Raw genomic sequence first — 26,584 nt, forward strand, 5'->3', positions numbered from 1 at the left:
GGGAGGGGGCCAGAGACAATTACTCGATGCCGACACATCTTTCTAGCTGATTTACACGCTGAGGCTATGTTGCGCTTGGTAACCTCTGACTGTTTCATCCTAACATCGTTGGTGTTGACATGGATAACAATATCCCTATACTCGCCAGTTTTAGCCTCAGCCAGCACCATCTTCAGATTAGCCTTGACATCGGTAGCACTGCCCCTTGGTAAACAGTGTATGATCGCTGTATGATTCGTTTTAAGTCTAATACTGCGGGTAATGGAGTCGCCAATGACCAGGGTTTTCAATTTGTCAGAGCTAATGGTGGGAGGCTTCGGCGTCTCAGACCCCGTAACGGGTGGAGGAGAGTCCAGAGAAAGCTCGGCCTCTGACTTCGACCGTTGCTTATTGGGAAGAACCGGTTGAAAGTTTCTGTCAGCTGAATGTGCGACACCGGTTGAGCATTCCTACAGCATTTCCTTCCAGAAGCCATGAGAGAATTGTCCGGCTGCGGGGATTATGCAAAGGCATTTATACTACTATCTGTACTTATTTGTGGCACAGACGCTGTTTTATCCTTTCCAACTCTTAAATTACCCTTGCTAACGATTGCGTCTGAAGCTGGGCTTGCAACACAGCTATCCTTGCCATAAGGCGATCGTTCTCCTATATATTAGCTTCAGCTGGTGGAGGTCCTGACAAACCATGTCCGGGGTGAAAAAGTTGAGCGAGGGGAAAAGATTAAAATATAAAACTGTAATTAAAAAGTAAAAACCGTAAAGTTGGCAGATAGCAAAGTAAGGTTAGCAGCACGTAAACAAGTCTACAAGTTGTGACCAGTAACTCCATTCAGAATAAGTTGCAGCCCATCCTTCACCTTTAACTTTTAATTCAAACTTCCATTGATTAGACATCTACATTTTGCCACACAGAGGCTCTACCACTGTAGCCTACTACTGCTTTGATTGGCCATCAACAACAACAAGCTACACACGCCACTCTCGTGAAAAGCAAAAGCAGCAGCATAACTTATAAAATGTCTCTCTCTCTACTGAAGCAGTCATATTCAGATCTGTATGGGCGCTTCCTGACAAGTCAGTTGAAATGACACATGCCCGAGACCCGTGACAATCATATCAGATCCGACCCAGAACCGTGACATTATTTAGAATTCTGGATCAGGACCCACTCGGGTCCCGGATCATGTCTCGCGTATTCGTGTACAGGTGGATCCATGAAGACCTCTAGTGTACGGTCAAGGCCCTGTATGATTTAGTGTTTGTGTTGTGGTCTTGTGTTGCAGTGTACGGTCAAGGCCCTGTATGACTACAGAGCCCAGAGGGACGATGAGCTGTGTTTCCCCAAACAGGCCCTCATCCTCAGCGTGGACAAGCAGGAAGGAGGCTGGTGAGTGGAACAGGGTTTTCATATCTCCATGGCACTTAATGATTACTCAATGTCATTGATTGGCTAAAGAGTGTACATTGGTCACCCCAATGGAGTTGATAATATAGCATTTCTCTGAGTTGTCTTTAAATTGTGGATTTCCCTCCACCGGCCCCTAGGTGGCGAGGTGATTACGGAGGGAAGAAGCAGCTGTGGTTTCCTGCCAACTACGTAGAAGAAGTCCCCAACTCACCCGCCTGCGAGACAGGAGACGAGGCAGTACGTTATAGTATAGGCAAACACACACACACACACACACCTTCTACAACAGATAGAGGGGAATGAAGCTCACTTCATGTCCTGACTTCCTGCTTCCTGTGTCTTTGACTTCCTGTTTCTTGGTCCAGTCTACAGAGAACAGTCCACTAGGAACATTTCTCAAGGGCTTCATCGATGTGCCCACCTGCCACGTAGGTGAGTCTGTGTGTAACTGGTGTGTAACTGATGTGCCAACCTGCTACGTAGGTCAGTCTGTGTATAACTGATGTGCCAACCTGCCACGTAGGTCAGTCTGTGTAACTGATGTGCCAACCTGCCACGTAGGTGCGGCCCAGTGAGTGGTAGTGGTCTGTATGTTTAACCCCCTATTGGGTAGTTTTACAGAGATAAGCATTGGTGGGAAAAGTACTCAATTGTCATACTTGAGTAAAAGTAAAGATACCTTAATAGAAAATGACTGAAGTAAAAGTGAAAGTCACCAAGTAAAAGTCTAAAAGTATTTGCTTTTAAATATACTTAAGTATCAAAAGTAAAAGTATAAACAATTTAAAATGGCCTCCCTGTGGCTCAGTTGGTAGAGCATGGTGTTTGCAATGGTGTTTGCAATGCCAGGGTTGTGGGTTCGATTCCCACGGGGGGCCAGTAAGGGGGGGAAAAAATGTATGAAATGAATTGAAATGTATGCATTCACTACTGTAAGTTGCTCTGGATAAGAGCGTCTGCTAAATGACTAAAATGTAAAAAAAAAATAAAAAAAAATTCAATGTAAATTACTTATATTAAGACAACCAGATGACACAATTTTCAAGTTTTTATTTTTATTGACAGATAGCCAGGGGCACACTCCAACACTCAGACATAATTTACAAACGAAGCATTTGTGTTTAGTGAGTCCGCCAGATCAGAGGCAGTAGGGATGACCAGGGATGTTCTCTTGATTTTCCTGTCAAAATGTAACGAAAAATTTGGGTGTCAGAGAAAATGTATGGAGTACAAAGTACATTATTTTCTTTAGGAATGTAGTGAAGTTAAAGTAAAAGTTTAGACACACCTACTCATTCAAGGGTTTTTCTTTATTTTGTACAATTTTCTACATTGTAGAATAATAGTGAAGACATAAAAACTATGAAATAACATATGGAGTCATGTAGTAACCAAAAAGTGTTAAACAAATCAAAATATATTTTATATTGTTGATTCTTCAAAGTAGCCACCTTTTGCCTTGATGACAGCTTTGCACACTCTTGGCATTCTCTCAACCAACTTCATGAGGAATGCTTTTCCAACAGTCTTGAAGGAGTTCCCACATATGCTGAGCACTTATAGGCTGTTTTTCCTTCACTCTGCGGTCCAACTCATCCCAAACCATCTCAATTGGGTTGAGGTCGGGTGATTGTGGAGGCCAGGTCATCTGATGCAGCACTCCATCACTCTCCTTATTTGTCACATAGCCTTTACACAGCCTGAAAGTGTGTTTTGGGTCATTGTCCTGTTGAAAAACAAATGATAGTCCCACTGAGCATAAACCAGATGGGATGGCATATCGCTGCAGAATGCTGTGGTAGCCATGCTGGTTAAGTGTGCTTTGAATTCTAAATAAATCACAGACAGTGTCACCAGCAAAGCACCCCCACAACATCACACCTCCTCCTCCATGCTTCACAGTGGGAACCACACTCGCGGAGATCATCCGTTCACCTACTCTGCGTCTCACAAAGACAGGGCGGTTGGAGCCAAAAGTCTCAAATTTGGACTCATCAGACCAAAGGACAGATTTCCACTGGTCTAATGTCCATTGCTTATGTTTCTTGGCCCAAGCAAGTCTCTTCTTCTTATTGGTGTACTTTAGTAGTGGTTTCTTTGCAACAGTTTGACCATGAAGGCCTGATTCACACAGTCTCCTCTGAACAGTTTATGTTGAGATGTGTCTGTTACTTGAAAATTGTGAAGCATTTATTTGGGCTGCAATCTGAGGTGCTGTTAACTCTAATGAACTTATCCTCTGCAGCAGAGGTAACTCTGGGTCTTCCTTTCCTGTGGCGGTCCGCATGAGAGCCAGTTTCATCGTAGCACTTGATGGTTTTTGCGACTGCACTTGAAGAAACTTTCAAAGTTCTTGACATTTTCCAGATTGACTGACCTTCATGTCTTAAAGTAATGATGGACTGTCATTTCTCTTTGCTTATTTGAGCTGTTCTTGCCATAATATGAACTTGATATTTTACCAAATAGGGCTATCTTCTGTATACCACCCCTACCTTGTCACAACACAACTGATTGGCTCAAATGCATTAAGAGGGAAAGAAATTCCACAAATTAACTTTTAACAGCTGTTAATTGAAATGCATTCCAGGTGACTACCTCATAAAGCTGGTTGAGAGAATGCCAAGAGTGAGCAAAGCTGTCATCAAGGCCATAGGGTGGCTACTTTGAAGAATCTCAAATATAAAATACATTTTGATTTGTTTGACACTTTTGGTTACTACATGATTTTGTGTGTTATTTCATATTTTTGATGTCTTCACTATTATTCTACAATGTTGAATATATATATATATATATATATATATATATATATATATATATATATACACTGCTCAAAAAAATAAAGGGAACACTTAAACAACACAATGTAACTCCAAGTCAATCACACTTCTGTGAAATCAAACTGTCCACATAGGAAGCAACACTGATTGACAATACATTTCACATGCTGTTGTGCAAATGGAATAGACAACAGGTAGAAATTATAGGCAATTAGCAAGACACCCCCAATAAAGGAGTGGTTCTGCAGGTGGGGACCACAGACCACTTCTCAGTTCCTATGCTTCCTGGCTGATGTTTTGGTCACTTTTGAATGCTGGCGGTGCTTTCACTCTAGTGGTAGCATGAGACGGAGTCTACAACCCACACAAGTGGCTCAGGTAGTGCAGCTCATCCAGGATGGCACATCAATGCGAGCTGTGGCAAGAAGGTTTGCTGTGTTCGTCAGCGTAGTGTCCAGAGCATGGAGGCGCTACCAGGAGACAGGCCAGTACATCAGGAGACGTGGAGGAGGCCGTAGGAGGGCAACAACCCAGCAGTAGGACCGCTACCTCCGCCTTTGTGCAAGGAGGAGCAGGAGAAGCACTGCCAGAGCCCTGCAAAATGACCTCCAGCAGGCCACAAATGTGCATGTGTCTGCTCAAACGGTCAGAAACAGACTCCATGAGGGTGGTATGAGGGCCCGACGTCCACAGGTGGGGGTTGTGCTTACAGCCCAACACCGTGCAGGACGTTTGGCATTTGCCAGAGAACACCAAGATTGGCAAATTCGACACTGGCACCCTGTGCTCTTCACAGATGAAAGCAGGTTCACACTGAGCACGTGACAGACGTGACAGAGTCTGGAGACGCCGTGGAGAATGTTCTGCTGCCTGCAACATCCTCCAGCATGACCGGTTTGGCGGTGGGTCAGTCATGGTGTGGGGTGGCATTTCTTTGGGGGGCCGCATAGCCCTCCATGTGCTCGCCAGAGGTAGCCTGACTGCCATTAGGTACCGAGATGAATCCTCAGACCCCTTGTGAGACCATATGCTGGTGCGGTTGGCCCTGGGTTCCTCCTAATGCAAGACAATGCTAGACCTCATGTGGCTGGAGTGTGTCAGCAGTTCCAGCAAGAGGAAGGCATTGATGCTATGGACTGGCCCGCCCGTTCCCCAGACCTGAATCCAATTGAGCACATCTGGGACATCATGTCTCGCTCCATCCACCAACGCCACGTTGCACCACAGACTGTCCAGGAGTTGGTGGATGCTTTAGTCCAGGTCTGGGAGGAGATCCCTCAGGAGACCATCCGCCACCTCCTCAGGAGCATGCCCAGGCGTTGTAGGGAGGTCATACAGGCATGTGGAGGCCACACACACTACTGAGCCTCATTTTGACTTGTTTTAAGGACATTACATCAACGTTGGATCAGCCTGTGGTGTGGTTTTCCACTTTAATTTTGAGTGTGACTCCAAATCCAGACCTCCATGGGTTGATAAATTGGATTTCCATTGATTATTTTTGTGTGATTTTGTTGTCAGCACATTCAACTATGTAAAGAAAAAAGTATTTAATAAGATTATTTCTTTCATTCAGATCTAGGATGTGTTGTCTAAGTGTTCCCTTTATTTTTTTGAGCAGTATATATAAGTAGTATATATATATATATATAAAACCCTTGAATGAGTAGGTGTGTCCAAACTTTTGACTGGTACTGTAAATAGTAAAGTAAAGTACAGATACCCCAAAAACTATTTAAGTAGCACTTTAAAGTATTGTTACTTAAGTACTTTACACCACTGGAAATAAGAGTGTGTGTATGTGGAACTCTCTCTCACTCTTCCTCTCTCCATATCTCTCTGTAGTGGTTCAGAAGGATGGGAAGAGTTCCAGGCCATATGTGTTCACTGTCCACTCCCAGCAGATGTCAATTCACCCTGGCCAGGCGCTGGACATTGCTTCAGACACCCTGGAGGACCTGACCGGTTGGGTGGGGAAGATCAGAGAGGCCACACAGAACGCAGACGCACGGGTTAATACTGTATTGCACACACATGTACAAAGGAACGCACACCCATACACGTACGCAGGAGAAAACACACACATATACACACACACAAACATATATATATATCTAAACGTTCAGCTCATACAAGGAGAAGACTGATCAGAGATGCAGCCAAGAGGCCCATGATCACTCTGGATGAACTGCAGAGATCTACAGCTGAGGTGGGAGACTCTGTCCATAGGACAACAATCAGTCGTATACTGCACAAATCTGGCCTTTATGGAAGAGTGGCAAGAAGAAAGCCATTTCTTAAAGATATCCATAAAAAGTGTTGTTTAAAGTTTGCCACTAGCCACCTGGGAGACACACCAAACATGTGGAAGAAGGTGCTCTGGTCAGATGAAACCAAAATCGAACTTTTCGGCAACAATGCAAAACGTTATGTTTGGCGTAAAAGCAACACAGCTCATCACCCTGAACACACCATCCCCACTGTCAAACATGGTGGTGGCAGCATCATGGTTTGGGCCTGCTTTTCTTCAGCAGGGGCAGGGAAGATGGTTAAAATTGATGGGAAGATGGATGGAGCCAAATACAGGACCATTCTGGAAGAAAACCTGATGGAGTCTGCAAAAGACCTGAGACTGGGATGGAGATTTGTCTTCCAACAAGACAATGATCCAAAACATAAAGCAAAATCTACAATGGAATGGTTCACAAATAAACATATCCAGGTGTTAGAAGTCCAGACCTGAATCCAATCGAGAATCTGTGGAAAGAACTGAAAACTGCTGTTCACAAACGCTCTCCATCCAACCTCACTGAGCTCGAGCTGTTTTGCAAGGAGGAATGGGCAAAAATTTCAGTCTCTCGATGTGCAAAACTGATAGAGACGTACCCCAAGCGACTTACAGCTGTAATCGCAGCAAAAGGTGGCGCTACAAAGTATTAACTTAAGGGGGCTGAATAATTTTGCACGCCCAAATTTTCCGTTTTTTATTTGTTAAAAAAGTTTGAAATATCCAATACATTTCGTTCCACTTCATGATTGTGTCCCACTTGTTGTTGATTCTTCACAAAAAAATTACAGTTTTATATCTTTATGTTTGAAGCCTGAAATGTGGCAAAAGGTCGAAAAGTTCAAAGGGGCCGAATACTTTCGCAAGGCACTGTAATGTCACAAAAACCCAGAAGACAGCTAAATACAGCACTAACCTTTGATGATCTTCATCAGATGACACACCTAGGACATTATGTTATACAATACATGCATGTTTTGTTCAATCAAGTTCATATTTATATAAAAAAACAGCTTTTTACATTAGCATGTGACGTTCAGAACTAGCAAACTTCCGGTGAATTATTTACTAAATTACTCACGATAAACGTTCACAAAAAGCATAACAATTATTTTAAGAATCATAGATACAGAACTCCTCTGTGCACTCGATATGTCCGATTTTAAAATAGCTTTTCGGTGAAAGCACATTTTGCAATATTCTCTGTAGAAAGCCCGGCATCACAGGGCTAGCTATTTAGACACCCAGCAAGTTTAGCACTCACCAAAGTCAGATTTACTATAAGAAAAATGTTATTACCTTTGGTGTTCTTCGTCAGAATGCACTCCCAGGACTTCTACTTCAATAACAAATGTTGGTTTGGTTCAAAATAATCCATAGTTATATCCAAATAGCGGCGTTTTGTTCGTGCGTTCAAGACACTATCCGAAAGGGTAAATAAGGGTTACGAGCATGGCGCAATTCGTGACAAAAAAATTCTAAATATTCCATTACCGTACTTCGAAGCATGTCAACCGCTGTTTAAAATCAATTTTTATGCCATTTTTCTTGTAAAAAAAGCGATAATATTCCGACCGGGAATCTGCATTTAGGTAAACAGACGAAAGAAAATAAAGCATGGGGTCGACTCGGGCACGCGCCTAAGGCCATAGTACTCTGATCGGCCACTTGCCAAAAGCGATAATGTGTTTCAGCCAGAGGCTGCCTCGATATCGTTCAGCTTTTTCCCGGGCTCTGAGAGCCTATGGGAGCCGTAGGAAGTGTCACGTTATAGCAAAGATCCTCAGTCTTCAATAAAAAGAGCCCAGATGAACAACAACTTGTCAGACAGGCCACTTCCCATATAGAATCCTCTCAGGTTTTTGCCTGCCATATGAGTTCTGTTATACTCACAGACACCATTCAAACAGTTTTAGAAACTTTAGGGTGTTTTCTATCCAAAGCCAATAATTATATGCATATTCTAGTTACTGGGCAGGAGTAGTAACCAGATTAAATCGGGTACGTTTTTTATCCGGCCGTGTCAATACTGCCCCCTAGCCCTAACAGGTTAAATGAGCGCAGCGGAAACACTTATATACTGTACACATACAGGCATGGGCACACAAACATACACACCACATGGACACACACACTTACACTCACACAAACAGATTAGTAATGCATCACACACACACACACACACACACACACACACACACATATATATATATATATATATATTATATATATATATATATATATACAGGTTCGCACCCAACCACACACATCATCCGTACCTTATCCTGAGTATCAGTAGCTACTCTATATCTCATTAATTGCAGCTCAAAGAACTGTAGTACTCTACTGTAGTTTATATGAAATGTACGGTCAGATATCAGTGCAGGTACACTAAAAATAGGAAAGAAGCTCTGATGTGTTGGTGTTGATGCTGGCGGTGTGGTCTGGTCTCCATGGTAACAGATGCAGGAAGAGAAGCAGATGGAGAGGAGGAAGAAAATCGCGCTGGAGCTCTCTGAGCTGGTGGTCTACTGTAGACCTGTCCCCTTCAACGAAGAGAGTAAGAACTGACACACTCCTCTACCTATCCTCTTTCTACCTCTCTACCTATACCTCTCTAAATGGACCGTGTGTGTGTGTGTGTGTGTGTGTGTGTGTGTGTGTGTGTGTGTGTGTGTGTGTGTGTGTGTGTGTGTGTGTGTGTGTGTGTGTGTGTGTGTGTGTGTGTGTGTGACCATGTTTTGTCTCCCAGAGATCGGGACAGAGCGGGCATGTTTCCGGGATATGTCATCATTCCCAGAGACCAAGGCAGAGAAGTTTGCCACGCGGGCAAGAGGGAAGCGCTTCCTGCAGTATAACCGCCGCCAGCTCTCCCGGGTAATATAATAATTTAATAATATATAGTATAATATACAGGTAACTGCCAAAATAATGGAAACACTTGAGTAAATGAGGGATACAAAGTACTGTATATTGAAAGCAGGTGCTTTCACACAGGTGTGGTTCCTGAGTTAATTAAGCAATTAACATCCCATCATGCTTAGGGTCATGTATAAAATGCTGGGCAGGCCATGATTTTGGCTACGATGTCTATGCCCCAATAGGATGACAATGCCCCCATCCACAGGGCACAAGTCATCACTGAATGGTTTGATGAGCATGAAAACAATGTAAACCATTTTCCATGGCTGTCTCAGTCACCAGATCTAAACCCAATTGAAAACTTATGGGAGATTCTGGAGCAGAGCCTGAGACAGTGTTTTCTACCACCATCAACAAAACACTAATTTAACACAATTTAATTTCTCGTGGAAGAATGAGTTCACATCCCTCCAATAGACCTCCAGACACTTGTAGAATCTATGCCAAGGTGCATTGAAGCTATTCTGGCTCGTGGTGGCCCAACACCCTATTCAGACATTTTATGTTGGTGTTTCCTTTATTTTGTCAGTTACCTGTATATAAGCCATTTAGCAGACGGTTTTATCCAAAGTGACATAAAGTCATGTGTGCATACATTTTCGTATGGCTAGCCTCAGCGGGAATCGAACCCACAACCAACATATGAAGTAATGTATGTTCTGCTCCAGGTCTACCCAAGAGGACAGAGACTAGACTCCTCTAACTACGACCCTTTACCCATGTGGCTCTGTGGATCCCAGCTGGTTGCTCTCAACTTCCAGACACCTGGTGAGGGAGATTGTGTGTCTGACTCTCGCTCTTTTCCAAGCCCATGCATGAGCTGTGTTTGTGGTGTGCTTAAGTATTTATTATTTGTATGTGATTGTGTATTATATGTACATTATTGTGTGTGTGTGTGTGTGTGTGTGTGTGTGTGTGTGTGTGTGTGTGTGTGTGTGTGTGTGTGTGTGTGTGTGTGTGTGTGTTTGTGTATAGACAAGCCCATGCAGTTGAACCAGGCTCTATTCATGCTGGGTGGGGGGAGTGGCTTTGTGCTCCAGCCTGACATCATGAGGGATGACGCCTTTGACCCCTTTGACAAGGACACCCTCCGCCTGGAGCCAATCACCATCCAGCTACAGGTAGGTTGGCGCCAATCACCATCCGACTACAGGTCAGACAACCAATCAGGAGACATTCCATTCTTCCCTGTCATTGAATTTACCTGCTTTATTTATTTACGCTCTTGTGTGCACTACTAGAACAAACAAACAAACACACACAAACAAACAAACTCACACACACAGACACACAATTTCTCTCTCACTCCCTTTCTGTCTGTCTGCCTGTGTCAGGTACTGGGAGCTCGTCACCTACCTAAGAATGGCCGCAGTATAGTGTGTCCCTTTGTGGAGGTTGAGGTGTGTGGGGCCGACTACGACTGCAGCAAGAGCAAGACCGACGTCGTGGGTATGAGACAGCACACACCAATCACACAGCACCCTGCTGTGACTGCATGAAACCTGACTGTGGCCGTATATAGTGCACTACTTTCCACCAAGGCCCTGGGTTAGAACGTCATTTGGGACATAGCCTCTGTTTCGGGTTGTAATGGGCTGACCAGGTGGCATCGGGTTTCTTCCAAATGTTTAAATTAAATTGTACAGTAGGGCTCCTGCTTACTGAACGTCAAAAGAAAACATTTATCTTCCTCTCACCCTCTATTTCAATTTGCTCCCTCCCCCCACCCCTTCCCTCCCTCCAGCTGACAATGGGTTGAACCCAGTGTGGGTTCAGAGGCAGTTTGTGTTTGACGTCCATAACCCGTCCTTCTCCTTCCTGCGTTTTTTGGTCTATGAGGAGGACATGTTCTCTGACCCCAACTTCCTGGCTCAGGCCATCTACCCTGTCCGCTCACTAAGAACAGGTTGGTGTGTGTTTTCGGAAGTGTGTGTAGATATATCATAGTAGATAATATTATATCATAATACTATAGTATATTAACAATCTGTGTGTGTGTGTGGTGACTTGCCAGGCTACAGGAGTGTTCCACTAAAGAACAGTTACAGTGAAGAGTTGGAGCTGGCTTCTCTGCTGGTTCACATTGAGATTGTCAACGCCAAGGTAATCCCCTAACAAACTCAAATGTATTTTGTTTATTTTTTGTTTTTAAATGTAACCTTTATTTAACTAGGCAAGTCAGTAAAGAACAAATTCTTATTTACAATGACGGCCTAATATGACCAAACCCGGACGACGCTGGGCCAATTGTGCACCGCCCTATGGGTCTCCCAATCACAGCCGGCTGTGATACAGCCTGGATTCGAACCAGGGTTTTTGTAGTCACGCCTCTAGCACTGAGATGCAGTGCCTTAGACCGCTGCGGCACTCTGGAGTCCAATCCATATATTATTATATTATCATACTGTCTATGTCCCAAATGGAACCCTACTTCCTATGTAGTGCACTACTTTTGACCAGGTCCCATGGAGCTATGGTCAAAAGTAGTGTATTATAAAGGGCAGGGGTATTCAACTCTTACCCTACGAGGTCCGGAGCCTGCTGGTTTTCCCAGGTCTAAATCAGTCCCTGATTGGAGGGGAACAATGCAAAAAGGAGAGTAACTGGCTTCGAGGTCCAGAGTTGAGTTTGATGGGTATAGGGAGCCATTTGGGACAACATCAGTACCTTAGTGTTCTAACGGTTCTAACAGCATCACCCCACCACTCTGTGTTCTGATTGGATGATTAACAGGAGGAAGATGATCAGAACCTGTACTCGTCCATCCAAAGGCTGAGAGACCGCACCAGTGAGCTGTCCAATCAGGTGTCACTTCTGGAGAGGGCGGGGTCAGGAGGTGACCACAGCTACCAGCAGAGTCTGGAGGAGCTGAGAGCAGCACAAGATCAGCTCAGTGAACTAGTGGAGACACGCAACCACAGGTAATAACACACACACACACACTCACACAGACCCTCTCTCTGTAACTGCTCCGTCTCTGCCTCCCCTCTCCAGGCTGATTGAGAAGAAGAGGAGGGAGAAGCTGAGGCAGCAGGTGGGGGTCAAGCGCAACTAAAATGCCCATCTGACCACCAACCAACCAGTCCCCCTCTACTGCTGCACACTGATGATCTTACACCCATAGAAAGACTATTCAATCTACCAATAACTGGATTACCCCTGCTATAAGCACGCATAGACTACAGAGAGATGCACAGTGTGTTGGATAAAAAGAGACAAAATAAACACTCATCTCATGGAACAAAAACCTTCAGAAATGGAACCTAGAATGAGAAAAGGGTTATAAAAGAATTGTGTTCTGAACAGCGAGGTCAGATAAACTGAACTGACCTGAGAGTAGCACTGTTCTAATCTATAAGGAGAATACACAGGATATGTGTCCCAAATGGCACCCGATTCCCTATACAGTGCACTACCTTTGACCAGGGCCCATAGGGGTGTGGTGCACTACTGTAGAATAGGGTGCCATTTAGGATACAACCATAGCCTCTAAGAGAGCAAGGTAATGTGTCAGAGAGTCAACCATTAGTATAGGCGTAATCCTGACTCAAAATCTCTCCATGCTAGAACTGGTCTCACAACTGAAAACTGGAATAATATTATTTTATTGACCAGAGGAGCTATGAGAGCGAGAATCTACTATCTTGGCCATGGCACAAAAATGGCTAAAGAGAGAAAAAACGACTCATGGACTGGCTTTTAAAGGGCTTTTAAATGGGAGCAGGACCAAGTCTATTCCTCAAAGACTAAAGTCTACTTCTCCTATCCTGGGGCACAGACTGACTAACAGCAGGGACTGGAGTATAATGCCCTCTAGTGGTAGGGATGTGGTATTGTTTCCAAAAATAGACCCCTCTTCCTTTACCTGGGAGAGCACAAACAGGACTTTTATTACTGTATTCATTAGAGACTTACTAACACTGCATGTCATATTGTCATGTATTACTTAAAGGGCTTTTCAGTATACTATAATATACTAAAATATACTATAATATAATACACTACCTTTTAAGGAGCAAGAGGAGAAGCAGAGCAGTAGCGAGAGGGAGAGAGAGAGGGGGAGGGGGGAGGAAGAGGGAGGAAGAGAGAGAGTACCAGAAATATAATTAATCTCTCACCACAGGACTCTGTCTTGGACCTATAGGTTTTCTTCAGGTCTGTGTTTACCTGGCTATGCTGATCGAATCAGAGAAACATGGTGTGGGTCTCAAATGTCGCCCTGTTCTCTATATAGTGCACACCTTTTGACCAGAGCCCCTAATCAAAAGTAGTGCACTGGGGAATAGGGTGCCATTTGGGATGCAACAAGGGCTATCTATAACTTTTACCTTATTGCAACTTATCACATTTACAGATCCTACCCACCAAGTTGTTGTTAAAGGAAAAATCCACTCAAAAACTACACTGAGCAAAAATATAAAAGCAACATGCAACAATTTCAAAGATTTTACTGAGTGACAGTTCATATAAGGAAATCAGTCAATTGAAATAAATAAATGAGTCCCTAATCTATGGATTTCACATGACTGGGCAGGGGTGCAGCCATGGGTGAGCCTGGGAGAGCATAGGTCCACCTACTGGGGAGCCAGTCCCAGCCACTCAGAATGAGTTTTTCCCCACAAAACGGCTTTATTACAGACAGAAATACTCATCAGCAGAAAATAAGCTTTTTTGTGCGTGTAGAACATTTCTGGAATATTTTATTTCAGCTTATGAAACATGGGACCAACACTTTACATGTTGTGTTGAAATTTTTGTTAAGTGTATATATTGGTCTTTTTTCATTAGTCCACTGTTAATACAGTCCCAAAATGTTTTGCATGTCATCAGTCAAGTTTTCAACATAATGGAATTTGAAAAAGCACAGTGTCAGTTGCCACATCATATGATGCTTCTTGGAAAAGGACCCATAAGTAAGTATTTCACTGTTAGTCTACACCTGTTGTTGATGAAGCATTTGAAAAATAAAATGTGATTTGATACAGTCCCAAAATGTTTTTCATGTCACCAGTCAAGTTTTCAAGATATAGGATTTTCAACAATGCAGTTAAAGATAAATAATAACAAATAAGTATTTATTTTAGAAATAGTGGCTATATACAGGGAGTATCAGTACCGAGTTGATGTGAAGGGGTACGAGGTAATTGAGGTAGCTACATATTCAGTAGGTAGGGATAAGGTGACTTGGCAACAGGATAGATCATAGACAGTAGCAGGCTGCCAGCAGCGTGTGTGTGTGTGTGTGTTGTGTCAGTGTGCATGTGTACGGTAATGTGTATATGTGTGTGTTGGGGTGTAAGTATGTGAGTCAGTGGAGGCTGCTGAAGAGAGGACAGCTCATAATAATGGCTGGAACTGCACAAATGGAGTGGCATCAAACCATGTGTTTGATAACATTCCGCTTCAGACATTACCACGAGCCCGTCCTCCCCAGTTAAGGTGTCGCCAACCTCCTGTGATGTGAGTGTGTGGGTCCAGTGTGTGTGCATAGAGTCAGTGCAGGAGAGTTTGTTGAAAAAGATATGTGTGTGTTGGGGTGTAAGTATGTGTGATTATCAGTGCAAGAGAGTTGCAAAATAGGGTCAAATCAGGTAGTCCGGGTATTCATTTGATTAGCTGTTTAGCAATCTTGTTTAGGAACCTTATGGCTTCGGGGTAGAAGCTGTTCAGGGTCCTGTTGTTTCCAGACTTGGTGCACGGTTACCGCTTGCCATGTGGTATCAGAGAGAACTGTCTATGCCTTGGGTGGCTGGAGTCTTTGACAATTATTTGGGCCTTCCTCTGACCCTGCCTGGTATAGAGGTCCTGGATGGCTGGGAGCTCAGCTCCAGAGATGTACTAGGCTGTACTCTTCGCCCTCTGTAGAGCCTTGCCGTCGGGTGCCTTGCAGTTGCCGTACCAAGTGGTGATGCAGCCAGTCAATATGTTCTCAATGGTGCAGCTGTAGAACCTTTTAAGGATCTGAGGGCCCGTGCCAAATCTTTTAAGCTTCCTGAGGGGGAAAAGGCGCTGTCGTGCCCTCTTCACAACTGTGTTGGTGTGTGTGGACCATGTTTAAATCCTTAATTCCTTAATATCAAAAGTGGACTAATGATAGTTTTTGAGTGGATTGTTCTGGGGTCAGGTCAGGTTTTGTTAGCATTTCTAATCAAAGGGGGCTGATTAATCTGACTTCTAATCTGTTGTTTGGGGGGCAACTGCTACCCACACAACGCTTCAACCTCTGCGTCCCAATTGGCACCTTATTACCTTCACAGTGCATTGTCTTTCAAAACTAGAGCACTATAGGGAATAGGGTGTCATTTGGGATGCATACCCTGTCTTTCTCTATTCTTCCCTCTTTTCCCCTCCTGTCCATCTCCATCAGTTTCTTTATCTACTAATTCTTAATTGTATGTACCTGTTTTATTTATCACACAGGTATACTGTCAGAACCTGTTTTAAAAAAAGAAAGAACATATAGATAATATATGATAATGGACTTCAGAGCAGGCTGAAGATACTGTAGCTTACTTTATATCTGTAAAAAATTGAAATTGTGTACCTAGCTGAAATAAATGTCCCCATTCCTCTCTTCTCCCCTACTTTACGTTGTAGTTTGAACAGGTGAAACAGCGTCCACTGGTGGCTGTTCAGGCTAACTACAATGCACCTTCTAGGCCTAGGGGCTTCTATGTCAAACTCGCCAATATCTCTCTGTATCTATATGCTGACTGTCCAGTATTATTACTCTGTTATTAAAACCATGTGTAAGTTTCCATTTAAAATAAAGCAGTTTCAGGTAGATACTCATAATTTGCTGTATTTATTTTTTCTAATGTCTTATTATAACATTTAAAACCTGTTTTAGGTTTGCTGAATGGACGAAGTCTGGATATTTTGGGGATTGGTTGAAGATAGATCTTTGGGTATTTATTTGGTTGGTTTAGCCTATTATGCTAGAAATGATTAATTACTTTAGTGATTTGTATTAGCTGTAAAAACCATGACTCTTCTTTGTCCATGCTTGATGATGATGATGGTTATTATTGGTATAATAATAATAATAATAATAATAATAATCTAGGCTCACCCCAAAAAACAAGGCCCAGGCATCCGTACAGTATAAACTACGTATTTTGATGTAAAAAATAACATTGTTTGATAATATATTCATATATTCAAGGTTGTGAGTTTAGGTCACTAAAATGATGAAAAACGTATCCATGTCATTCTTGCACCCCCTTGTGATATTTGTATTTTATTATTACTTATTAGCAGCTACTCTCCCTGGGTCCAGCAACATTAAGGCAGTTATATACAATTTAAAATATTACATTTCATAACACTTTACCCAATACATTTAATGTGTTCTCTCAGGCACTACTCCACTATCACATACTTACAATACAACACCCATGTGTACGTGTGTTTAGAGTGCGTGTCTTATCGTGTGTGTGTGTCTCTTCACAGTCACCGCTGTTCCATAAGGTGTTTGTTAAATCAGATTTTATAACTTGCACCAGTTACCTGATGTGGAATAGAGAGCCATGGCAACATGGAACTGTGTAGTACTATGCGCCTCCCACAGTCTGTTCTTGACTTGGGGATTGTAAAGAGGGCGCTGTCTTATGCATCTCACAGTACGGACATTGCAATTTCTTGCCCTGGCCACATCTGCAGTCCTCATGCCTCCTTGCATCATGCCTAAGGCACGTTCACGCAGATGAGCAGGGACACTGAGCATCTTTCTTTTGGTGTTTTTCAGAGTCAGTAGAAAGGCCTTTTTTAGTGTCCTAACTTTTCCTAACTTTGACCTTAATTGCCTACCGTCTGTAAGCTGTTAGTGTCTTAATAATGACCATTCCACAGGAGCATGTTCATTAATTGTTTATGGTTCATTGAACAAGCATGGGAAACAGTGTTTACACCCTTTACAATGAAGATCTGTGAAGTTATTTGGATTTTTACAAATTATCTTTGAAAGACAGGGTCCTGAAAAAGGGACGTTTCTTTTTTTGCTGAGTTTATAAAGCATGCAGCATAACAGCTGCACCAACGCATAGGTACTCGCACCACCAACGGACATGGGAACAATAACCGACAAAGACAGAGGGAACAGAGGGCACATATATAACATACTAATCAGGGGAAATGGGAACCAGGTTGTGTGTAATCAGACAAGACAGTCCGGGGTTGATGATAATGAATCCCGTTCAGTGTAGCCTAGAAAGCCGGTGAAGTAGATCTCCGGAACTGGTGAACAGAATGAGCAGCAGTACCGGGGGATCCGTGACAGTTAGTGACTCCATGCCTTCAGAGCCTTCTTGACTGCCAAGAGTTCCTGGTCCCCTATGTCGTAGTTCCTCTGGGTGGGGCTCAGCTGCTTAGAGTAGAAAGCACAGGACCACAGCTTTGAAGGGGTTCCGGTACGCTGGGACAGCCCTGCCCCGAATCCTACTTCGGAGCATACACCTCGACGATGAAGAGGAGTGAGGGGTCAGGATGTGCCAACACGGGAGCAGTGGGGAAACGTGCCTTCAGCGTCTCGAACGCCCTCTCAGCCTCCACTGTCTAACGAAGTCGCTGGGGACCTCCTCTCAGCAGTGAGGTAAGAGGCGCGACCACCGTGCTGAAGCCCCGGTTGAACCTCCTGAAATAGTTGGTGAATCGCTGGACTGCTTTCACCGAGTTGGGGATGGGCCACGACCTGACTGCGCTGACGCGTTGCTCCTCCATCTCCACTCCCTCCGTGGAAATGAGATGGCCCAAAAAGGACACGGACCACTGGAAAAACAAACATTTCTCCTGTTTAACATACATATAGATTATACTCCAACAGTCTTCTCAGCACAGACCTGACTAACGAGACATGCTGGATGCGGTCAGCAAAATAGACCAAAATGTTGTCTATATAGACCACTACGCCCCGTCCCAGCATGTCCCGAAACACTTTGTTAATGAAGGACTGGAATACTGAAAGAGCATTAGACAGGCCAAAGGGCATTACGAGATACTCGTAATACTCGCATTTGTTCGATGATGGTTGGGATGAGGGGTAAAGGATAGCTGAACTTGACGGTGGCCTTGCTCAGTGTTCGATAATCAATGTAGGAGCGCAGTCCCTCATCTTTCTTCTTGACAAAAAAGAAGCATGAGGAGGCTGGTGATTTAGAGGGGTGGATAAAACTCTGCTGGAGACTCCTTTACATAAGTCTCCATGGCCTCAGTCTCTGCATAGGAGAGGGGATGGACATGTCCTCTCGGGAGGGCTGCGTCAGACAACAGGTCAATGGCACAGTCCCAGGGGAGATGGGGAGGCAGTAGTGTAGCCTGGGTCTTTGAGAAAACCCAGTGCAGATCCTGGTACTCCTGTGGTAAATCCATTTGAGGAGCACAGTCTGGGGTTATTTGTTATTGTAGTTTGGTCAGGACGTGGCAGGGGGTGTTTGTTTTATGTGGTTCGTGCTATGTATTTAGGTAGAGGGGTGTTTGGTTTATGTGTTCCGGGGTTTGTTGGTTTATGTTCTATGTTAGTTATTTCTATGTTCTAGTCTAGTCCTTTTAGTTCTATGTTTAGGGTTTTGATGGACCTTCACTTGGAGGCAGCTGTTCCTCATTGCCTCTGATTGAAGGTCCTATGTATAGGGGTGTTTTTGTATTTGGATTTGTGGGTAGTTGTCTCCTGTTTAGTATCTGTTCGCCTGACAGGTCTGTTAGTATCGTTCGTTGCGTTTGTATACGTGTTTTGTTTGTTTTTTCCTTCTTTTTATTTTAATAAAGAAGATGTGCATACACGTTCCCGCTGCACCTTGGTCCACTTCTTACGACAGAAATGACACCGGTAAAATAGCAAAAGCACAAACAACGTGCCCAAAACACGGAACATAGACAAATGTCTGGCGCATAACAACATTTCCAATAGAAAAAATACACGTAACACAAACAATCTTACACAAAGACATGGAGAACAGAGGAATAAATACATGTAGATTGATTGGGGAATGAAAACCAGGTGTGCAGGGAACAAGACAAAACAAATGGATACATGAAAAATGGAGCAGCGATGGCTAGAAAGCCGGTGACGTCAACCGCCGAACGCCCCCCCCGACACGCGGCTCCAGCGGTGCATCGACACCGGCCTCGGGGACAACCCGGAGGGCGAGGTGCAGGGCGATCCGGCCGGCGACGGTGGAACTCATGTAGCAGTTCAGGGTCCAATATATCAGCCACTGGAACCCAGCACCTCTCCTCCGGACCGTACCCCTTCCACTCCACGAGGTACTGAAGGCCCCTTGCCCGACACCTTGAATCCAGGATGGAATGGATGGAGTACGCCGAGGCCCCCTCGATGTCTAGAGGGGGCGGAGGAACCTCCCGTACCTCCGACTCCTGGAGCGGACCAGCCACCACCGGCCTGAGGAGAGACACATGGAATGAGGGGTTAAAATGGTAATCGGGGGGAGGCTGTAACCTGTAACATACCTCGTTCACTCTCCTCAGGACTTTGAATGGCCCCACAAACCGCGTACCCTGCTTCCGGCATGGCAGGCGGAGGGGCAGGTTTCGGGTTGAGAGCCAGACCCTGTCCCCCGGCGCGAACACCAGGGCCTCACTGCGGTGACGGTCCGCGCTGGTCTTTTGGCGCAGCGCGGCCTGCTAGAGGTGACCATGGGCGGCTTCCCAGGTCTCCTCCGCGCGTCTGAACCAATCGTCCACCGCAGGAGCCTCGGTCTGACTCTGATGCCACGGTGCCAGAACCGGCTGGTACGCCAATACACACTGAAAGGGGGAGAGGTTAGTGGAGGAGTGGCAGAGCGAGTTCTGCGCCATCCCTGCCCAGGGCACGAACGCCGCCCACTCCCCCAGCCGATCCTGGCAATAGGATCGCAGAAACCTGCCCACATCCTGGTTCACTCTCTCCACCTGCCCATTATTCTCGGGGTGGAAAGCCGAGGTGAGGCTGATCGAGACTCCCCGGCCGATCCTGGCAATAGGATCGCAGAAACCTGCCCACATCCTGGTTCACTATCTCCACCTGCCCATTATTCTCGGGGTGGAAACCCGAGGTGAGGCTGATCGAGACCCCCGAACGTTCCATGAACACCCTCCAGACTCTCGAAGTGAACTGGGGACCCCGATCAGACACTATATCCTCAGGCACCCGTGCCGGAAGACGTGTGTAAACAGGGCCTCTGCAGTTTGTAGGGCCATAGGGAGACTGGGCAGAGGGAGGAGACGACAGGACTTAGAGAAACGATCCACAACGACCAGGATCGGGGTGTTCCCCTGTGAGGGAGGAAGATCCGTTAGAAAATCCACCGACAGGTGTGACCAAGGCCGTTGTGGAATGGGTAAGGGATGTAGCTTACCTCTGGGCAGGTGGCTAGGAGCCTTACACTGGGGGCACACTGAGCAGGAAGAAACATAAACCCTCACGTCCCGAGCCAAGGTGCGCCACCAATACTTCCCAGATAGACAGCGCACCGTCCGACCGATCCCCGGATGACCAGAGGAGGGTGATGTGTGGGCCCAATAGATCAACTGGTCACGGACAGCAGACGGAACGTACTGAAACCCGACGGGACACTGAGGTGGAGCGGGCTCTGTACGCAACACCTGCTCAATGTCCACGTCCAGCTCTCACACGACCGGCGCTACCAGGCAAGAGGCCAGGAGAATGGGAGTCTGATCCATGGGCCGCTCCTCTGTGTCATACAGCCGGGACAGTGCATCTGCCTTCACATTCTGGGAACCTGGTCTGTAGGACAGGGAAACACAAAACGGGTAAAGAACATGGCCCACCTTACCTGACGAGGATTCAGTCTCCTCGCTGCCCGGATGTACTCCAGGTTGCGGTGGTCAGTCCAGATGAGGAAAGGGTGTTTAGCCCCCTCAAGCCAATGTCTCCACGCCTTCAAAGCCTTAACCACAGCCAACAGCCCCCGGTCCCCCACACCCCCACATCATAGTTTCGCTCCGCCGGGCTGAGCTTCTTCAAGAAGAAAGCACAGGGGCGGAGCTTCGGTGGCGTGCCCGAGCTCTGAGAGAGCACGGCTCCGATCCCAGCCTCTGACGCGTCCACCTCCACTATGAATGCCAAAGAGGGATCCGGATGGGCCAGCACGGGAGCCGAGGTAAACAGAGCTCTCAGGTGCCCAAAAGCCCTGTCCGCCTCAACCGACCACTGCAGACGTACAGGATCCCCCTTCAGCAGTGAGGTAATGGGAGCAGCCACCTGGCCAAAACCCCAGATAAATCTCCGGTAGTAATTGGCAAACCCTAAAAATCGCTGCACCTTCTTTACCATGGTGGGAGTTGGCCAATTACACACGGCTGCTATGCGGTCACTCTCCATCTCCACCCCTGATGTGGAAATGCGATACCTTAGGATGGAGACGGCCTGCTGAAAGAACAGGCATTTCTCGACGTACAGGTCATGCTCCAACAGTCGTCCAAGTACCTTGCGCACCAAGGACACATGCTCGGCGTGTGTAGCGGAGTATATCAGAATGTCATCGATATACACCACTACACCCTGCCCGTGCAGGTCCCTGAAAATCTCGTCTACGAAGGATTGGAAGACTGATGGAGCATTCATCAACCCGTACGGCATGATGAGGTACTCATAATGCCCTGAGGTGGTACTAAACGCCTTCTTCCACTCCTCTCCCTCTCGGATACGCACCAGATTGTACGCTCTCCTGAGATCCAGTTTAGTGAAGAAGCGCGCCCCGTGCATTGACTCAATCGCCGTGGTGATAAGAGGTAGCGGGTAACTGTACCTCACAGTGATTTGATTGAGACCTCTATAGTCAATGCACGGGCGCAGACCTCCATCCTTCTTCACAAAAAAGAAACTCGAGAAGGCGGGTGAAGTGGAGGACCGAATGTACCCCTGACACAGGGATTCGGAGACATATGTCTCCATAGCCACCGTCTCCGCTTGCGATAGGGGATACATGTGACTTCTGGGAAGTGCAGCGTCTACCATGAGATTTATCGCACAATCCCCCCGTCGATGGGGTGATAATTGAGTCGCCTTCTTCTTACAGAAGGCGAGAGCCAAATCGGCATATTCTGGGGGAATGTGCATGGTGGAGACGTGGTCTGGACTTTCCACTGTGGTAGCACCAACAGAAACCCCTACACACCTCCCGAGCACTCTCGCGACCACCCCGTGAGAGCCATCTGTTGCCAGGAAATGGTGGGGTTATGACGAGCCAACCAGGGAAGGCCTAGTACCACGGGAAACGCAGGAGAGTCAATGAGAAAGAGACTGATTCTCTCCTCATGACCCCCCTGCGTCTCCATGGCCAGGGAGATGGTGGCTTCCCTGATTAGCCCGGACCCTAATAGTCGACTATCCATTAGGGTCCGGGCTAATAATGGGGATCCCTAAACTAAGTGCTAACGCTCTGTCGATAAAATTCCCAGCTGCGCCTGAATCGACGAGCACCTTATGCTGGGTGTTACGAATCCCTTTGGCCCTGCAGTCTAGGGGAGATGGAACTGAGACCCGTAACATAAATCATGCAAATTATAATAGTGAAAAGTAACAGTGAGAACAAAAACCATAGACAACTGAAATCTACCGTCAAACACTAAAGGTTTATTGTTTAAACACACGGTAAGGGGGGTGTGAGAAAAGGGGCTGAGCGGGACCCAAGCAAAGAAACAATAATCCAAAACCACCCCTAAACTAGACTAGCCTATTTCAACAACAGCTAGCTAACTAACCAAAAATACAGTGGGTGGTCCGCCCAGTTCTAACTAGGGTACTTAGACACAGTATTCCTACGGGTAATGTATGCCCATGGGCGACTTGTCTTGGTACCTCCTTTTCCCACCAAACAAACAAACAGTCAAACAACAAAACAATACTCACAGGATTACCGGACAAATGTGACATGTAGTTGCAAAAACAAAAGAGATAAATACAGAGATAGAGAGACACAGGGAGATAGAGATTGGACACAAGAGCGAATGAGCACAAAGATTGATCACAGAGTGAGAATGAGCTAGCGAGATAATGAGCTGGGGAGAAAACAACTGACTGGGTTTTTAAACCAAGGGAAAGGGGCTGTGATAGGTTGAGGGAAAAGGAACAGGTGTCTTCTGATTGGGGACTGATTGATGACTGATTGGGGAGTGATGATTGTCACCTGTGAGGGGAGAAGGAGAGAAAAGAAATACACAGGATACACACTTGTATCCATAACACTGGGAATGCGGGGAGAACTCAGGGAAACAAACAGGTACAAACAGCTGGACAACAGAGGACTCTGGCTGAGAGTGGTGCAGACTCACCTGGGGTGATGTCAGAGTGCCCTGCTTGCTGCCTCGACTCCCAGAGAGACCAACCCAGCACCGACCGGCAGTGTGCGCTCTGCGGCCACAGATGATGCACGTGAAGGCCCCTCCTCCAGCCTCCCTACGTGCAGCCCCTCCCAACTCCATGGGCACCGGAGCGGGAGTGCTGGGAGATGGAATCGACAGAGCCCCCTCAGGACATCCACGGATGACCAGCAGGTTATCCAACCGGATGGACAGATCCACCAGTTGGTCAAAGGTGATGGTGGCATCCCTGCAGGCCAATTCCTGTCGGACGTCCTCACATAGGCTGCATCGATAGTGGTCGATGAGGGCCCTGTTGTTCCATCCTGCTCCGGCGGCCAAGTTCTGGAACTCCACCGCGAAATCCTGTGCGCTCCTCGTCCCCTGCCTCAAATGGAAAAGTCGTTCCCCCGCCGCTCTACCTTCGGGCGGATGGTCGAAGACGGCCCAGAAGCGGCGGGTGAACTCCTCGAAGTGGTCCAATGCCGCGTCTTCTTCTCCCCACACGGCGTTTGCCCACTCCAGAGCTCTCCCCGAGAGGCATGAGACGAGGACGGATACTCTCTCCCTTCCTGAGGGAGCTGGGTGAACGGTGGCCAGGTATAGGTCCAGTTGTAACAGGAACCCCTGGCACTGTGCACTGACGGGTAGCGATAACCCCAGTTGAGCTGGTCTAGGCGCTGGAGAGACTTCCTGTCTCTCCCAGCGGTCCATAGTCTGGACAACGCGATCCATCATGGCACCGAGATGATGGAGCATAGCCGCGTGTTCCTGGACGCATTCCTCGACTCCTCTGACCGGGGCACCTGCTCCTACTGACTCCATGGTGGGTGTAAGATTCTGTCACTGGATGTGTACTGGAGGTGAAGTCAGGTGCAGGAGAGCAGAGTCAAGTGAACAGGCGCACACTTTATTCTGGTAAAATAGCAAAAGCACAAACAATGTGCCCAAAACACAGAACATAGACAAATGTCTGGCGCGTAACAAAATTTCCAATAGACAAAATACACGTAACACAAACAATCTTACACAAAGACATGATGGGGAACAGAGGAATAAATACATGTAGATTGATTGAGGAATGAAAACCTGGTGTGCAGGGAACAAGACAAAACAAATGGAACAATGAAAAATGGAGCGGCGATGGCTCGAAAGCCGTTGACGTTGACCACCGAGCAACGCCCGAACAAGGAGAGGAGCCGACTTCGGCGGAAGTCGTGACAACATCCGATGGATTTGGATTCTGCTGGTTCCATTCTGTGCGTTCTATCATCATGAGCATGCTTCCCAACCAAGGGGTCGTCACTAGTTACCACAGCCACAAAGTCATAATTATGGCTAAACCCCGCCTATCTTTAAAAAGGAGAATTTTAGTTTTCATAATTTAGTGACAGCCCACCGAGGGCTTTCCTTTCGATGCCTAGGTCTAGGCGTTGCTGTGGGTCATCACTAGTTAACACAGCGATAATGTCATAAACCCTGCCTATATTTCTACAATTTCTGTTCTTAAAATGTGATTTTAAGCTGAACCCCTATGTTAACTCTGACCTTAACCACACTGCCAATCGTATGCCTAACCCTAACCTTACATTTTTGTTTTCAGCATTTTTATGATATAGCCAATTTTGACTTTGTGGCTTTGTTATATAGATGTCAAGTTTAGGGGACATGCATGGTTCTGGTACCGACCAACATTTTCGTGTATAAATCAATCTGTGGACACCTAGATCGAAATGGCTTGCATTGACCGATAGCCCAGGTTCCCACAGACACAGTAATATATGTGTATTGTAGGATTCTGAAACCACTTGAAGCTGGGATTTGCCTGAACCCTACGCCACAGCCACTGACAAAGCACATGCCTGCAATCCTTATGTCGTAGCACAGCAGGAGAGAGTAGTTTAATCACTATAGCAGAGATCGATTTATAGCCATTAATCTAAAATAATTCATAGGTTTTAATTCTTAAGTCTATTGACGCACCCGTGCGTCTATCTATGGTGGCCGAGCTACATCGGTGTTTGTCAGACCATGAGATATCCCCAAAATTGGTATTCTCACAAAATGGTTTGCTCTATGACCCCCACAAGTGTCACTGGGCTCATCTGAAGTTAACTCATACAAACAAATGTAAGTATGGAGGTCGTTTTTTAGCAACAAAAATAAGGGGTTAAATATGTGGCCAAAAAAACAAAATATTATATCTCCTAGATATAGGACAGACACTTCCAAACCTGTCTTTATAAATGTGTTATTCAATGCTTTTCTATGTGCTAAACTAGTAAAGGCCAAATTCAATATTTTATCAAATCATTTTTTACATAAAATACCTAAAGGGGTCCAAAAATTCCAAATCTATTTGCTAAATGATCCATGGGATGACCATTTAAAAAAAATCTATTAAGTTATCTTAGAACCCCCTCCCCCAACGGCTTAGACTTTTAGAGGTTTTCATGTTATCCATATCGTTGGAGACTGCCGAAGTTTACAGACACCGGCCATATTTAACCGGTGTTGAGCGTTAGTAAATTCATCAGTTGTTCTGCGCTTTGCCACACTCAGATGAGAGTGCTCTGAAATCGAACAGATAGCCAGAGCGAATTTACGAACGCACCTTAAAATAGAGCTCCATGAGACGTTCACAGCAATGGGAGCAGATGTTTTGATCAAGAGACACCTTTAGAAAATATGCACATTTACTCTAACACTAAACATACAGATACGTATTTTACGGTTATAAGGAAGGTGAAATCTTATAGTTAGTAGTTTCATAGTTTTCTAAATACAGTATAATCAAATGATAAGTAATTTCAACCCTTATTCATACAGTTTTGTTGAATAGGAAATACATCATATACTGTAAAAT

The 26,584-nt window shown here is 45.7% G+C and overlaps 1 protein-coding gene across 2 annotated transcripts in view; it reads left to right on the forward strand.

Annotated features, from left to right (window-relative positions):
- Window positions 1-16,197, forward strand: part of LOC106560399 (1-phosphatidylinositol 4,5-bisphosphate phosphodiesterase gamma-1) — a 64,092-nt gene extending 47,895 nt beyond the window's left edge. For both annotated transcript variants that reach the window (XM_045687766.1, XM_014123279.2), the window contains 13 exons: window positions 1,286-1,389; window positions 1,548-1,647; window positions 1,776-1,842; window positions 6,039-6,205; window positions 8,944-9,040; window positions 9,233-9,357; window positions 10,071-10,170; window positions 10,378-10,523; window positions 10,737-10,851; window positions 11,147-11,308; window positions 11,417-11,505; window positions 12,136-12,323; window positions 12,397-16,197. In XM_045687766.1, the coding sequence (XP_045543722.1) occupies window positions 1,286-1,389; window positions 1,548-1,647; window positions 1,776-1,842; window positions 6,039-6,205; window positions 8,944-9,040; window positions 9,233-9,357; window positions 10,071-10,170; window positions 10,378-10,523; window positions 10,737-10,851; window positions 11,147-11,308; window positions 11,417-11,505; window positions 12,136-12,323; window positions 12,397-12,457 (1,521 nt within the window). In that variant the 3' untranslated portion in view covers window positions 12,458-16,197. The remainder of the gene's footprint in view (window positions 1-1,285; window positions 1,390-1,547; window positions 1,648-1,775; window positions 1,843-6,038; window positions 6,206-8,943; window positions 9,041-9,232; window positions 9,358-10,070; window positions 10,171-10,377; window positions 10,524-10,736; window positions 10,852-11,146; window positions 11,309-11,416; window positions 11,506-12,135; window positions 12,324-12,396) is intronic.
- The last annotated feature ends 10,387 nt before the right edge of the window (window positions 16,198-26,584 follow it).

The sequence above is a fragment of the Salmo salar genome, chromosome ssa10 (assembly GCF_905237065.1).
Source record: "Salmo salar chromosome ssa10, Ssal_v3.1, whole genome shotgun sequence".
NCBI lineage: Eukaryota > Metazoa > Chordata > Actinopteri > Salmoniformes > Salmonidae > Salmo > Salmo salar.